We start from the raw sequence: 16,405 nt of genomic DNA on the forward strand, positions 1-16,405 counted from the left end.
AAAAGAAGGTGAAACTTGCTAAGGGACACATTTTGGGTTTGCTATGAGTAAAGTTTTGACCCTGAATGTATAATATTGACCCTTTGTTTATTTAAAAACCATTAACAAATTAAATCTTGTGCTCCAAATTCTTGGGGCTGTCTTCTCAAAGATGTATGTTGTACAATCATTCTGTCCCAGAAAAAGACCAGTGGGGATCCCAATATTTCCATCATATTCATTTTCATAATCAGTACACTACCGCTTAAACGTTTGGGATTTTATTTCTTTTTACATTGTGAAGCGATACTGAAGGCATCCAAAATATGCAATAATCTTCCTTGAACAGTTAATGTTGCCTTTCTGGGATGGTCTTCATGAGCGCCAGTTTCATCATAGTGTGTGATGGGTTTTGCAAATGCACTTGACAATACTGTTCTTGCAAGAACTGTTTCAGAAAGGCTGACCTTCATGTCTTTTGAAAGAACAACTGACTGTTTAAATTTTTATTTTATTCGTCACATACACGGTCATACACCCGCATGACCTATGACATAATTTTTTTTTTAAGAAAAATAGAGTATTCTAAATAAAGAATATAAAATAAGAATATAATAATTAAAATAAATGAGCAAAATATGAAAATATTTAAATTAGGATTATAAAACATGAAATAAGAATAAAATAATGACATTAACAAAATTTTGTTGTTGCTGGTATGTTTTAGACTTGAATTGTGTTTTTTTTTTTTCACGATACAGACTCTTAGTTGTCAGGATATTATTTATTAGTTTTATTATATTTTTAGTTGAATACCCTCTAAGTTCCCTACATCTCAGTGTTCATAATGAGTAAAGTGTCTTTTTTCTAGTAATGTAACAAACCATTTTCCTGGAAACTATATTTTGGGAAATACAATAAAAATGTGAGTAAAAAGACATCAGACGTGTGTACAGTATGGTGGAGTGGGAAGCTGTGCATCAGTAACCTCTTGACCCTCTCTTCAGGATTTGATGTGCTTTCAGTTGGCGTGTCATTATGCTGCTGCACCTGTGTGGTGTTAAGGTCAGTGTCCTTTTACAAGATATCAGCTTCATCCTCTTCATCCAGATTTCACACTACAACCACTTTTTGTGTCAATCAAGGCTCAGTGCGTCGTCATTTCAGCATCGAGTGCAATGTATTTGAGAGCGTGTGCAATTAGTGTTTTTATATTAGGGCAGTAAGTGCTATGGATGTTCTGTGTCCTCAGCTGTGTCATTATCTGTAATCATTTCACCCTGTCTGCTTTTTCAGATGACATTTCTTTTTTTCCTTGTCTTTTTGCACAAGGCATCATTTGCACCAACCCACATGTTCCTTTGCTCTGCAGATTTGCCCTAATTTTAAGGAAAGTCTAATAAATGTCAAACTCTCACATCAGTACCAAAGTTTGTGAATGTCATGACAAAATTTCATCATGTTCTAAAGGTGATGTAAGTAAACCACAGATTTTTCATAACCACCATATTTTTGGAAATCATTCAAATACGTTTTCTTTTTAGTGATGCAAATACTGTTCATTTGCATGTTCACATATTATTCTAAAAGGAAAATTCTGTGAAGTTTAAAATACCTTTTAATATTTACCTACATAAATATAATATTTACTTATCTTATATTCGTACATTGTTCATATGAGTATGGTTATGTATTTACATAAATGAATACAAAATCTCACTATACTATGCTATTATAATAATTATCTTCACAGCTGTGATTTGTAATTATATCCACGCCTATAGTCACTACAACAACATACAACAACTACAACAGTTCTGTAAAAAATAAATTTTAAGCCTTAATCAGACACAATATAACCAAATACGCTATATGGCTAAAGGTAACAGTATGTGGTCACCAAATGCATGCAGATTAGGTTAATGAGCTTTCTGAAAATTGCCCATAGTGTGTGAATGTGCGTGTAAGTGTGTTTGTGTACCCTGTGGGTGACCCTGTTCAGGATAAGCAAATAATGGATTTATATAAGTTTATATATAAATTATATAAGTTTATATATAAGTTATTTATATAAGTATTTATACAGTATGTACTGTATAAATGCTTTTTGTTCCATGTTTCATGTTTGGGAGACCAGGGTGTGCAGGAATTTTCTCCCTAATCATTCTTAATATCAGCAGCATTGGTTAGTACTGTCGCCTTGCACCTCCAGGGTCCAGGTTCGATTTTCGTCTGCGGTCTGTGTGCATGGAGTTTGCATTTTCTCTCCTGCGCTTGGTGGGTTTCCTCCGGGGACTTCTGTTTCCTCCCACAGATTAGGCTAATAGCGTTCCCAAATTGCCTATAGTGTGTAAATGCGTGTAAATGATGACCGGACGTCCTGCCACGATCGAAAGAACAGGAATTAATACAGTGGTCACCATTGGCCTCGACGGTCTACAGCGTTGATTGGACTACAGCGGTTCCTAGATGAACTGATGGATGGATTCTTAATATCAGTGACGGTAATATAACCAAATAACCTAGTAAAAAAAAGTAATAAATGTTAAGAAGACTCTAATCAGTAAGTACTAGAAAAGTCATGACAATTTAGGAATTACTAACCCAAGTTACTGTAGTAGCTTTCACTACCAGTTAAAAGTTTGGACACATTTTAATTCCATGGTTTTGATTCTTTTTATCCACATCGTAAAACAATGCTAAAGGCATCCGAAATATGCAATAATATCTTTTAAACAGTTAATGTTAGGATGTTTCTGATACTTATACTCTGTAAAGCCTATCTGAGGTGATTTTTAAGGCTGGTAACTCTAAATGAACTTCACCTCTGTAGCAGAGGTAAGTTTTGGTCTTGCTTTCCTGGGAAGGTCTTCCTGAGAGCCAGGTTCTTCATGGTGCTTTCTGGGTTTGGAAATGCACTTGGCACAATACTGTTCTTGCAAAAACTGTTCCAGAACAGCCGACCCTCACGTCTTAAAATAAAAGTTGACTCTTTTTGTTATTTCGTAATTACCTAATGCCATATGGGTTATTTTATAGTTTGGAAATCTCCAGATCTGTTCTAGTATTGTTTTAAAATTTTGAATTAGAAGGTACTGTATGTCCAAACTTTTAACTGGTACTGTACATGTTGGCCACTCTACCCACTGTGCTACCTACTGTACAAATGATTAAAATATGAGAAAATTCCTGACAACCATCCTACATTTTTAAAACATATAAAACATAAAGGCATACTGTACTTTCATCTTCCATGAATAATTTATTGCTGGATAGGGTTTCACATTCTCATTCATTGAAATATGCCATGCTGTCAACAGGCTTTACTCTGGTAATATGATGCAGGCAGTCGGTACTAGCAGTTCTGTTCTGCCTATGTTTCTTATTCCTAATGATCACAGGCTCTAAAATATCACTAAGTGATGTGCCTAATTGTCTGAGCCGATTACATTAACATAGACAAAGACAAAGCCATGCTAAAAGTAACTTCATCCCCATAAAGCCGTGCATTAGATCTGTGGGCACACAGTAAGTCTAAATGGCCTGTAATAATTGATACCATATACTGTACTGTAAGTAGCTTGAAGATACTGAAAATGTCTTTCATTTCATTTCACTTCTCTCTCTCTCTCTCTCTTTCTCTCTCTCACACACACACACACACACTCACTTACTGTACACACACATCTATAAATGCAATCTGCACTAAAGACCCTTTAGACATGGACTTAAGTTTTAATTCACTTCTATATATTTCTGTTTTTTTTTTCTTCTGCAGAACCTGTACCAGAGCAGGTTCCTGACTGCTATGTCCTCGCCACCCCGGAGCTCCCAAAGCCATCGTCGGTGTAAAAGCAGGGCGCGCTACAGCTTCACGGCTGAGCAATGCCCTCCCATCGATCCCAGCAACTCCTTAACCCTGCCACGATCCTCTAGTGACCCAGACCTGGTGTCGACCCACAGCCGCTCCACGCTCACAGTCAGCTCCTCAATTTACAGCATCGGCCAGCCGCAGGGCATCCTCCTCTGCTGGGACATCAAGGAGGAAGTGGATGCCGGAGACTGGATCGGCATGTACCTGATCGGTGAGTTTTCAGATAATCGGTACAAAACAAACAAAACGATCTGTACCAGAATGATAAAATGAGATGTACTGTATTTTTTGGAAAGGTTGCTGTGAAGGATAAAAAAGCACTTTCTCTTTTTCTACAGATGAGGTTCTCGCAGAGAACTTTTTGGACTACAAGAACCGTGGGGTAAATGGATCTCATAAAGGGCAGATTGTTTGGAAGATTGATGCCAGCTCATACTTTATGGAGTGTAGGTATTCCCTGATCTTTCTTTCGCTCATTCCATTAGTCATCTCACAGCTCATTGAGAGAGATATCTTTTTTTAGCAATTTGGTATTGACCCAAAGGCAGAAAGATGAAACATATACACAGAATTTATGTAAAAACAAATGGATTTGACTTCAAGGTTAAAGCATATTTTACTGTCAGACCTTATCATAATATATCTATGACCTAATACTATAAGTGTTGTTATATAATGTCAAAATGTGGACTTTCTTTCTTTCATCTTAGAGTCATAGTGTCATATTATGCAAAAAAAGTATGAATATTTTTTGTTTCTTCCTTCCTTTATTTATTAATTTTTTTTAATGGGTGGGGTGGGTCTTTTTTTACATTTTAAGTAGCCACAGTGTAAATTATTATTGCCTATTCCTGATAGTGCTATGGATAGTACCCCTTGCCTCATTATATATATATATATATTTTTTTTTTCATATTAAGTGATATCACTGCATGAGTCCTTAAGGCATATAAAATAAAATAAAAATATTACCTTTTGTAAATTTTAGCAGTTGTACTAGATTTATTTATTTATATGCAGTTTATTCTGTTTTGCTATTCACAATTCTCTGGACACAAGATAAAGAATCTTGAAGGCTGCAGTCTGATTTGTTCACACTTCGATGTACCTGCACCTCTTTTCAAACACCTAAAGCTTTCCTAAAAAAAATTTTCCTGCGCAATATATGATCACTGTATTATAAAGGAAGTGAATGGAATGTCCTAATTTAAAGTTATTACAGAATTTTATTTAATAAAATATCTGGATTCTGTGAAAGTAGTCATTTCTTCACCATGTAAGACTTCCATGATGCTGCCTTAAAGTGATGTAAGAATACATGTGTGCCATACCCCATATAAAACAATCGAGCCGATATCTACTAAACCCACAAGCAGAAAGGATTTTGCAGTGATGCCAAAATCCATAATTGTTGTATCTAGAGAGCTTAAAGGCTAAAGTTAAATCTATATTAAGACAGATTATTGCATTATCATGTCTTCATCTGTGGCAGCTATCTGTTGCCATGACCCTTCTAAGTGCTAACCGTAAATGGTTCAAACAGGAAATTGTTCTTCATTTATCAGGAGACAGTGAACCAGATGTGGGCTGCTCAGTAAGAAGCTTGTGTGCGCAGTGTGCTATGAATTATCATTGAGTCCTTACCATTTTTAGAAAGCATAGTATCTACACAAAGAGATATCTTTAGAAATCTGTGAGCATTTTTAGAACACTTTTGTGCAGCTAATATAAATGAACTAGTAGGGATTTCCATCTGTGTTAACAGGATAGAAGACATCAATATAAGGTTTAAAATTTGGCATTCACATCAGATTAATTGAAGTTATTAACCGTATAAGCATGTAATATAAAATAGATTATTTGGGATTTGTTTATGCAGAAGGTGATAAAGGAGTAAGGCTAGGGCTTAATTTTTTCCAGCCCAGACTGTAAAGTAAATTTATAAAGTCTATTAGTGACTGTTGTGTCAGATTATTGCACTAAGTAAAAGGCTTTCTAAATGTGATTTTATTTTGGGCTGATGATGCTAACGCATCAGTAACACACCCTTAGCAGTGACTTCAGAATTACGGTGGCCGTGAATGTGAATAAAGTGGATTATTTGCTCTATTATAGTATCTCCCTTAATATCATCTTTGCAGGACAAAGTAGATAGACTAAGCACACACCAGAATGAAAGTAATAATTAGACAAAACAAACAAGGCAAAAAAAAACAGTACGTTTTTTTTTTGTGTTTTTAATGAAAGGGTAACAGTTTTTATGTTTACCATATTTGATTACTGAAAGAAACTAGTAGGACATTATGTACTTAAAAAGTGCGTCTAATAGTTTTATGACTTATATCACCACATGCCATCAGTAAGCCCTCATGATTATAATGGTTTGCTCAGTGGCTGCTATATAAACATTAAGCTATAATTAGATATTAGATTTTAGTCTACTCATCTAATATCATAACCAGCCATTGCTGTATACGGTACTGTCCAAGTCTTGACAAATATAAAGGAGTTCTGAAGAACACAGGGTTGATTTAGAAAAATAACTAGCTAACTAACTAACTAAATAAATAAATAAATAAAAGAATACTATCGGTCCTTTACAATCTTAATAATGTTAAGATCATGGCTGAGTAGAAGCCATATGATCAGTTGCTGAACCGCTTATTTTTTGTCATGCTAAAAATAGATCTTCTTATGGAGGAAATAAATGTTTTGTTCCTTCTGCTATACAGTGTATAGTACATTTAGCTGACCACTTGAACTTGCAAGCTGCGGTCTTATCTGCTATCTACAGTAAGGACACTTTTGAGTATATGGTTGCGTTTTACTTTCCACTTAGTAAGCAGATGTTTTTCCCCCTATATGTTTCATTATGGGTTTACACTTAAAATAAATATGACATGAAACCATAAACATATATATTACACAAGTTTATAAAATACACTGCTCAGACAAAAAAAAAAGGTCACCATTTGGATTAAAATAAGTACACATTTCTATTCATCCATCTAGGAACCTCTGTAGTCTAACGAGGGACCGTGGCAGCCAATGGTCACCACTGGAGGCAAGTGGTGACCATTGTATTTATTTCCATTTTTATAACTGTGGTAGGACCTTTGGTTAACATTTGTTCAATTTGTGAACGCCAATTGGCCCAACCTGTTAATTGGCGTTCCCAAATTAAACAGCAGTACTTGGAGGAAACCCACCAAGCACAGGGAGAACATGCAAACTCCATGCACACAGACCTCAAGGTGGGAATTGAACCTGGACCCTGGCGGTGCAAGGAGACAGTGCTAACCACTACACCACTGTGACACCATAAGCGCACATTTAAGAGTCTTCAACCGAATATATATGTAGCGATATATACGAATATATAAGTAGCTTCTCATTTCTTACGAAAATGTGAACGACGTATCATCTGTTCATGCAAAAAGATCTTACTGTTATTTGGAGGGGTAGATAATTGGCCTTATATCAAGATTGAACTTTTGAGCATGCAACAACGCCATGTGGTTTTCGGAGTCCAAATTAAACTTTTTCCAGAGTAAAGGGTATACCAGGGAAAGGAGAGATGTGCATAATCCATCATGCATAGTGCCCACTGTACAAGCAACCTCATAGGCAATAAAATTACAGTAAGTCAGCTAATGACCTGAATGTACTAATCGCTCATCAATGGATTTTTTTTTTCTTCCATGTTGGTACTGGCATGTTCCAGGATAAGAATTCCAATATTCATCAGGCTTAAATTGTGAAAGCGGTTTTATTTATTTATTTATTTTCTGGGAGATAAAGGAATCAAGATCTCAGGCAAAAACTTATGTAACTCTAAGTGGAAATAAACAATATGATGTTTTATAAGGATGCTAAAGGATGTTGTCCATGTGGGCTATTATAGCTGATTCTCGCATAAATAACAGGGTAAAAAACCTTCTATTTTCTCATTGTTTAATTTTCTAAAGTGGTGACAGGATGCAGAGTTTCATGAATAATTACTTGTCAGATGGTTCCAAGCTAGTATTTCTTTGCGTGATGCATGTGTCAACATTGGCGACACAATCCAGGAAAACGACACCACTTAAATGAGGTGCTGAGGCATGTGAAATCTTTTTTTCTTGCAAATAACATGAATCTTGCTTTACCAAGATTTTTTTTTTGTTTTTCTGTTTTTTTTTTTCTAATGATTTGTCTTGTTAACCTTGGATACACTTTTAACAGGTTTTCAGTTGAATGATATTGGGAAGATTGATGTCCTTTTCAATAGGTTTGCTTTACTGTACATTACTCGTAATGAGTGCATATATATCACTCTTAGAAACATACGCCACCAGTTAAAAGTTTGGACACACTTTCTAATTCCATGATCTTTTTTTGATTTTTCTTCTATATTTTTTTCCAAAAACAGTATGTAATAATCTCCTTTGAACAGTTGATATTGAGAAGTCTCTGCTACTTACTAGGTAAAGCCTTCATAACGCCATAAACCCAGTATTGTTTTAGAAAATAAATATAAACTTGTGTCCAAACTTTTAACTTCTACTGTATTTTGTTTAAGGTTCTTGTGTGCACCAGTTTAATCAGTCACTCTGAGAGCACTTTGTCACTTTGAGTTGTTTAAGAGGATTGGTTTAAGGGGTAAGTGTCAAAAAAGGAAAATACTCTTGAGCTAAATCTGCCTTGTCATACTTCATGAAAATATATTAATTTACAGTCGTTTGCGGTGTCACTCACTTGTGAAGGCTTGCAATTCTAGACCCTGTTGAGTAAAGAAAATTACTAGACTGTCTAATGATAGCTAGAGGTCTGGCTTTTATATACAACCTAAGAAACTTTCTTAACTTCAGAATTATATATAATAAATGACACTTACAGACTAGTCATGTTATATTTGTGTCATTAGGTATGAATAAAACAGATTCCCTTTTAGCATCTTCCATTTTTTTGGTACCTAAAATTGACAATGAGGGTTGTGTGGCTGTGGGATGGCATCAGTTTTGGGGAGGAGTCAGTAATAATGATGCCATAGCCACCAGTCTAATGGCAAAATATAATATTTCCCCTTATTTTATTTCTTTATATTATACAGTCGAAACCAAGATCTGCTTCAAGTATTACCATGGAGTGAGCGGAGCACTGAGAGCCACCACCCTCTGTGTGACTGTGAGAAACCCTTTTGCTATTGTGAGTACACACACACACACACAAACACACACATTCGCTGTTGTCTGGGGCCCTTATAAAGGATGACAAATGATGCCACATGGGTCAATAATGCTAGGGGCTTTGTGGAAAAAGCCAGAAATCCACAAAGTGCTAACAATTCATATTCACATTCAAAGCCCATGCTTCAGCGAAGACTTTCAGCAAAGACTAGAAATGCTTAAATAAACAGGTGAAAGTGATATTGTTACTTCTGTCAGAAACTGCAGTTTATGGATATTTATTCGAACGTTCAATTTTAAGGAGAAAAGAGCAGAACGTCTATTCAGAGGTATGAATATTTCTTGTATTGTTGAACCCATTTCATCTTGGAATATTTCTGGATAACACTTTTACAATTTGCCTTTCCAACTTACTGTACATAAACAATCCCTGCAAGGTTGTTAAAACATTGCAGTGATGTTAGTTTGATGTCAGCATTAAGGACTTTAGGATTGTTTTTGAAAGTTTAATTTACTTTACTGCATGGCAATGTTATAACTGATGCAAAACTTGTACAGATTTTGCACTGCTTTAACACAACACAGTGCAGAAATCTCACATGGACTATCTTGGCTGGTGTTTCCAAACAACTCCTCCATCAACTCATCAAGAACTTCACAGCACAGCTTATTGCACATTTCCACTGAACAAATCTTATCACTGCTTATCCAACTTCACTGGCTGCCTGGGTCTTATTGGATAGACTATAAAACATCACTTATATCATTCAAAGCTTTTTACAGTCTCACCTATCTAACAAACCTCCTCCAGTCTTATACACCCTTCTGCTAACTGTGATCGTCCTGACAAAGTCTAGTATCAGTACCCAACTTGGTTTATAATTCTTAGATTTTTATTTATGCTTTAATTATTAATCATCTGTGCTTGGGGTGATTCCTGCCTCGTGTTTGTGCGTGTAGAGTTAGCAAGTTCTCCCCATGCCTGGTTGGTTTCTTCTGGGTACTCCTGTTTCCTGTCAAAGTCCAAAGACATGCAGAGTAGGTTGCTTGGCATTTCCAAATTCCCTCTTGTCTGTGCTTGTGTGCCCTGAGATGGACTGGCGCCTTGTCCAGGGTGTACCCTGCCTAGTGCCAGAGTCTTCTGAGATGACCTTGAACAGGATAACGGTATAGAGAATGACTAAGAGTGTTTTCCTTTACTTTAAAGAGAAATTTAGGTAAGGCAGAAACATTGGTTAGGTAGAAAAGAAGACAAAGAACTAAGGAGGCATGGTCAAGGGTAGCTCAAGATGCTGGCCTACAGATCAGAAGGTGATAGGTTCGAACCTGAGCACTACCAAGCTGCCACTCTTGGGCCCTTAACCCACCGATGTAAAATAATATAAATGTAATTCACTCTGGAACAGGGTGTCTGCCAAATGTCATAAATGGAGATGGATGCTGGCTATCTAGAACTTAATCTTCCATTTTTACGGACAATACTTTGGAAAGCTTAGCTGATCATTTTACCTGCATCAATAGTCCCAAGGGGTTACAGCGCACATCAAGTCTCCCAAGTCTCCCTTATACTTATTACTTACTTGCTTGCATTGTCTATGCTTGGGTGCTCAGTACAGGTAGGTCTTGCTTTTTTCCCCAGTATATATATATATATATATATATATATATATATTTTTTTTTTTTTTTTAAATAACATCCATAAAGATAAATCTTTCCACTGAGCACATTTTACCCAAAATATTGAAAAAGAATATTCTGTACATTATGTCCTGGAGTAACCAGTTTGAGTGGTTTGTAGTTATTAAAAAATATTTTGCAATATCCACATCAATAATGTAGAGGTAGTTCTTTTCCCTGAACTACACTGCCTTATAAGACATTGTTGAACTGAAACATGTACTTTATGAGTGTGCAGAAAAAAGAAAATCAGACATTATCTCTTCATTTTATCAATATTGGACAAGATACAGTGAAGTCTTTAAAAACAGAAAGTGCTTTCTGTTTTTTTTATTTTTTTATTGGCTGCAACCCATAGTTGCATAACAGCTTGGAACGAAATACTTCAAATACGCTACTGAGGTCATGTGCAGTTCAGTGAGTACAGTATTTCCTTTCAGGTGCTATCTGTTACTGTTTTGTAGAGGTGACACATATATAAAAAGGAATATTCTCATAGAACAAGAAGATCAAAGGGAGTTCACTTACACACACACAAACATACACCAAGGGCAGAAAAGACAAGGATACCAATAGTTCAAGCATTCTATAAAATACATTACTAACCTATGATATACTCTTACACACATAGAGACCTGATGGTATAAACCTTTTTAACAGTCGTCTGGTTCCAAACACATCATTCTGTTTTGATGTCAACATGCAGTTTTTGCTGCTTTGTGATTAGACATATGATAAGACTCACTGGTTTATGAATTAATTGGACCATGCTTGTAGGTCACATGATATATGATATATAGGTATGATGATGTGAGTTTTTTTTAACACTCAAAGTTATAAGGATAAGGTGGCGCAGTGGCTTACTGGTTAGCACTGTTAATCCGACTTGCATCTCCAGGGTTCGATTCCCTCTTTGGGTCTGCGTGCATGGAGTTTGCATGTTCTCCCCCTGCTTGGTACGTTTTTTCCCACAGTCCAAAGACATGCAGGTTAGGCTTATAGTGTTAAATAAGCATGTGTACTGTATGTAGTATGTGCCTTACGATTGAAAGGCACCCCATCCAAGGTGTACCCCGCCTCATGCCCTACTGTAAGTCTCCTGGGATAGGCTCCAGACCCTTTATGACCCTGAACACAGGATAAATCAGTATAGACGATACGAGTAAGTGGAAGCGAGTTATGAGGATGTAAATTCTTTAGGCTACAGAGATTTTTGAAAATATCTGAGCGAGATTAGATTTTAGTCTCTGATCCAATATCACAACCAGCCATCCTTGTATCAGATGCTCCATCTGCAGAATATCAGTGGCTGACCCTAGCTTTGGTAAAAACCCAATTCATGATGGCTGTTTTTGTTGCACGCTGCGTCAGCTTATATTGTCACTTCATAATTGATAGATTGAATTTTGGGAAAAATGTCGCACAAGGTTCTTCGTCTGCCTCTTCTTGGGCAGCTCTCCATTGTTCCGTCTGTAAGATTAATGTGTCACCTTTTATTTGTCTTGCTGACCCTATGTTTTTCTCTCTTCCAGCTCACAATGCTTCTCTGTCGCTAAATTAGATTAGAAAGTGGAGTGGCTTTAAAAGTCACAGCAATCAATCACTGCATGTCCAGTTTTCTCCTCACTTAGTACCTGGCATGTCGTAGCAGTTTCTGTCGTATACCGTTCGTACCTCATCCACACACTATTTTGCTCCCTGAAGCATAAATACTCAAGACATCGTCCTTCCAATATCATTATCCTTTGGTTAGCATCCAGCTGAAGAGTTTCGGGAGATAGAGTTACTGGAGCCCACTGCTATTGTGCTGCCGCCACCCTAGGAAATGCTGAGCACCCCCGAACTTGATCCCTGTGCCCTTTCTGGGAGTGGCGTTTAAAAATAACTGCTGGCTGAAGCAGGCACAGAAAGGCCAGGTGTGAAAGACAAAGCGAGAGCCTGGGTGACAGGCAAATGGACTGCACACTTCTCCATCTGTGCACATGCACCATATTTACACATTCTCTCCAGTGCTGAGTCTGGGGCAGGCTGAATTTGGGCTGATGTCACCTAGTCAGACTGAAGGCAAGTGCAGGAGGAGGAGGAAGACGAGTGAGTGCTCTGTCACCTGGATGCCTGACTGGGTAAAGGTACATTATTCTGTTCCTGTTATAATTCTGGCTTAGAGTGGTGGAGGTATGAAGATGTGCATGCACAGTGGATGGGCAAGGCTCAGGTAAGACAGAAGCTTTTATGCATATTTTGACTTGTGATTTCAACAAACTTTGAGGAGAATAGGGAGTTGATGAAAAAACACTTTGGGTCTGTGTCTACTTTATCGATGCACCAACTGTGTGCTCATCCTTAGTTGGCATTGGTTTTGTGTCAGTTAGTGGACACTTCTTTTATTTTTGGCAAACTTGTAACTGACTTTGCATTGAAGCATCTAAAAGGATTAATTAGGCTAAATGAAATTAATAGCAGTGAGGAAAAGGTTTCTTTTTTTCAACCACTTACTTTTTGCATTCTTTGTTTGGTTTGCAATTTCTAATTTTAGTTTAGAAATTTCTTCAGGTTCAGACTTGTATATGGTAACGCAACCCTGTTTGCAATTCCTGTTTCTTTTCACATGTTCAAAGAGAAGGCCAGAAGTATGTAATTAACGTTATGCCTGCACATATTTTTTAATTTAGTACCATAGTTTTCTATTGCAGATGTACCTCATGGGATCGCAGTTGTGATAAGAGTTTCTTCATTTGTTTAATATCTTTATATTGTTATTCTTTCATTAACGGGTGGCCAGAGCAGCCCATCTGATTCACACATTTAAATTGGCACGGGTGTTTATGCCATTCCTGATGCGATGCTCCCGCGTTTATCCGGGCTTAAGAATGAAGTGGCTGGGTTTGGGGCGTTTTCTGGCACTTACCATAAAACCTCGTCAGCCATCACGGTGGCATAGTGGTAGGGCACTGTGGCCTCACACTTCCAGGGCTGAGGGTTTGATTCCCGCTCTGGGTCTGTGTGCTGTTCTGCTTGGTGCATTTGCTTTCCACAGTCCAAAAAACATGCAGGGTAGGCTAATTGTCATTCCTAAATTTCCTGTAGTGTGTGAGAGTAAGTGCCTTGTGATGAATTGGCACCCCATCCAGGGTGTACCCTGCCCCATGTCCTAAATCCCCTGGGATAGGCTCCAGGCCTCCCACAGCTGTGTACAAGATAAGCGGTATAGAGCATGTGAGAGAGAAAGAGAGAGAGAAAGAGAGAGAGTAAACCTAAGCCTTCCACATGGCAGATGAGAAGCCTACATGCAAACAGTCGAATACATGCATACGTAATGGTCTATAAAATAAACACCAAGCCCTTTTCCAGTCTTTCCATTGCGGTTTTTATGGATGGATGGAAGGCACTTACAGTCTTACTCTAAAAATAGAATTTTCAATGTGTATTCACTCCTCACACGTACCTCGGCTTAGTGCATTTTTCCGGAGTACTGTCAAGGGAAAAAAAAACAACAACCTTTTTTCAGTGTCATCACTCTAGCCTTTCTGCAAATAGGAAATAAGTGTTTCTGAGAAAGGTGCTTTTTTGGCTGTCTTTCTCTGGCACACGCAGCTCATGCCTTATCTCAGCGTAAGCACAACCAGGCAGTATTGTTCTTTTTGTCCTTTAGGATCGGATGACTGAGGCTCTGATGATGCTGCTGACAGGACAGAGCAGAGTAACCTCCCTTTTCTGAAGGTGATTCAGTGATTCAGTGCTGCTCCTAGTTGTTTCGTTTTTTTAAGCGTGCTGATGATCGTCATGATGACATTTGCAGTTTCTTCTCCAAAAGTACAGTTTCTGAGCACTGAAACGAACATAAATGAATACAGAATGGTTACTAAAACTGTTGTTTCTGCTTTTAACCAGGATGTGCATTTCCACTGTATTGAGACTAACTGTATTTCCAGAGTGTGAGTGCGCTTGCGTCTAATCTTTTATAGCGATAGAATATGTATGAGGTGAGCAGATGAATGTGGTTGTGTTTGTATTCCTGCAGTATGTACTTTCAAAGTGGCTTTCTTTCCAAACAGTTTAGAGATAAATTGAAGATTGTGTACCTCGGGTCATCCTGTAAATCCATGTTCTGGTTGATAAATAGATTTTTCCTCCCTTTTTATTTATGTATGATGCTGTCTGCTAATAAAATGTGCTGACTCACTGCTGCATTACGATTTATCCATCATACTGCAAAGCCTGCTTCTTTTGTTTTTCTGTCCCTTTTCCCCTTCACCTGCATTAGAAATCTACACACAGGCACAGGGAAGCTCATTGCAACAGGAGCTCCTTGTTCATCATCCATGATGTGGATAACTACTTTAAACAATTACCCAGAGCACAGCTAAGCTTAGATTTAGGCTGAATTTACCCTGACTGGGCTAAAGTGCTGCCAGTGAATCAACTAAATGTGTCTTAGACTTGACAGTAGGCATTAATATTAAAAAAAGTGTGTCTTCTCAGTACCTTTTCTTCACAGTGAGTGAGAGCAGAACATCTCTTCATTGTGAGGGGAGTGCTATAATGACATGGCTGGTGAGAATTTGGCTTGAAATGTGCTTTTGCAGTTAAAGTTGTCATTGTGCAGCTCTTAGCATCTATATATATATATATATATATTTATATATGGTTCATTCTAGAATACTTGCGGGGTACATTTTAAATAGAAAAAGAAGACAAAAAATAGTATTTTCTTTTTATGTTAAACTTTTTTATTTTCATAGAACACACTTCAAATTTAATATTTTCAATATTTGCTGATCTTAAACTTGTAAAATTTTTAGAAATTATTCTGAAAATCAAAGTACGAACAAAAAAATCTGTCAACCACTAACAGAGTTGACAATAACAGAGTTGACATTTTCCACCATTTTGTGCTTTAGCTCAAGATGCTAACCTCAAACCAGATACCACATGGCATGTCTAAAGCAGAAATTTATGTATTTTCATCATATTATTGTTTTTAAAAAAGTGAATGAGAAATTCACGGAAACATCACAATAACAGATTTGACAAATAATTATTCTACTATTGGTGTATCCTATACATTTTGTACAAATTAATGAGAGAGGAATAATGACATACCTCAGTGCCTTCCAGATTTTCCCGCCAGAGGAAGTGACATCACTTGGAGCAAGTCACATGCTTTTTTTGTCAGTGCTTTAAAGATTGTTGTAACTTTTTATAACAGAGTTAACAGAGTTGACCAGAACGAAGAGACAGACACAAAATGTATTTTTTAATTACTAAAATTACAAATAATACAGAAAATAGACATTTTATGCAACTGTTTACATAAATTAGTAGAGTAAACACACAAAAAAGATTAAAATTAAACGTAATTATTTCATGATAATTGAAGCTAAATGTATGATTAAGGAGGCATAGACAGTCAAAAATAGGTAGAGAGGAAGTCTTTAATTTAATATTTTTATGACAAAATGTTCCTAAATCCACATATAAACATTATTTTTAGTGATAGCTTGATATAATTTGGGTAAACTCTTTCAATAAATTCTTTGTTTTTAAAAAATAATAAAAGGTTTCTCTCGGAGACGCAAAATGTACCCGCAATTCTAGAATGACCCATATATATATATATATATATATATATATATATATATTGAAGCACAGTTTTAAACAGCAGCTTTACACAATTAAAAGAATTATTTAAGTTTGTATGAAGTGT

The 16,405-nt window shown here is 36.8% G+C and overlaps 1 protein-coding gene across 5 annotated transcripts in view; it reads left to right on the top strand.

Moving 5' to 3' along the window:
• LOC128520391 (E3 ubiquitin-protein ligase HECW1) overlaps positions 1-16,405 on the top strand; it is a 97,001-nt gene that overhangs the window by 14,147 nt on the left and 66,449 nt on the right. For 2 of the 5 annotated variants that reach the window (XM_053494611.1, XM_053494614.1), the window contains exons 2-5: positions 987-1,044; positions 3,758-4,064; positions 4,192-4,299; positions 8,946-9,040. In XM_053494611.1, the coding sequence (XP_053350586.1) occupies positions 1,018-1,044; positions 3,758-4,064; positions 4,192-4,299; positions 8,946-9,040 (537 nt within the window). In that variant the 5' untranslated portion in view covers positions 987-1,017. Of the gene's footprint in view, positions 1-911; positions 1,045-3,757; positions 4,065-4,191; positions 4,300-8,945; positions 9,041-16,405 lie in introns of those variants that run through there. The other 3 variants (XM_053494610.1, XM_053494613.1, XM_053494612.1) reach the window with 2 other exon arrangements.

Source organism: Clarias gariepinus, chromosome 4 (assembly GCF_024256425.1).
Source record: "Clarias gariepinus isolate MV-2021 ecotype Netherlands chromosome 4, CGAR_prim_01v2, whole genome shotgun sequence".
NCBI lineage: Eukaryota > Metazoa > Chordata > Actinopteri > Siluriformes > Clariidae > Clarias > Clarias gariepinus.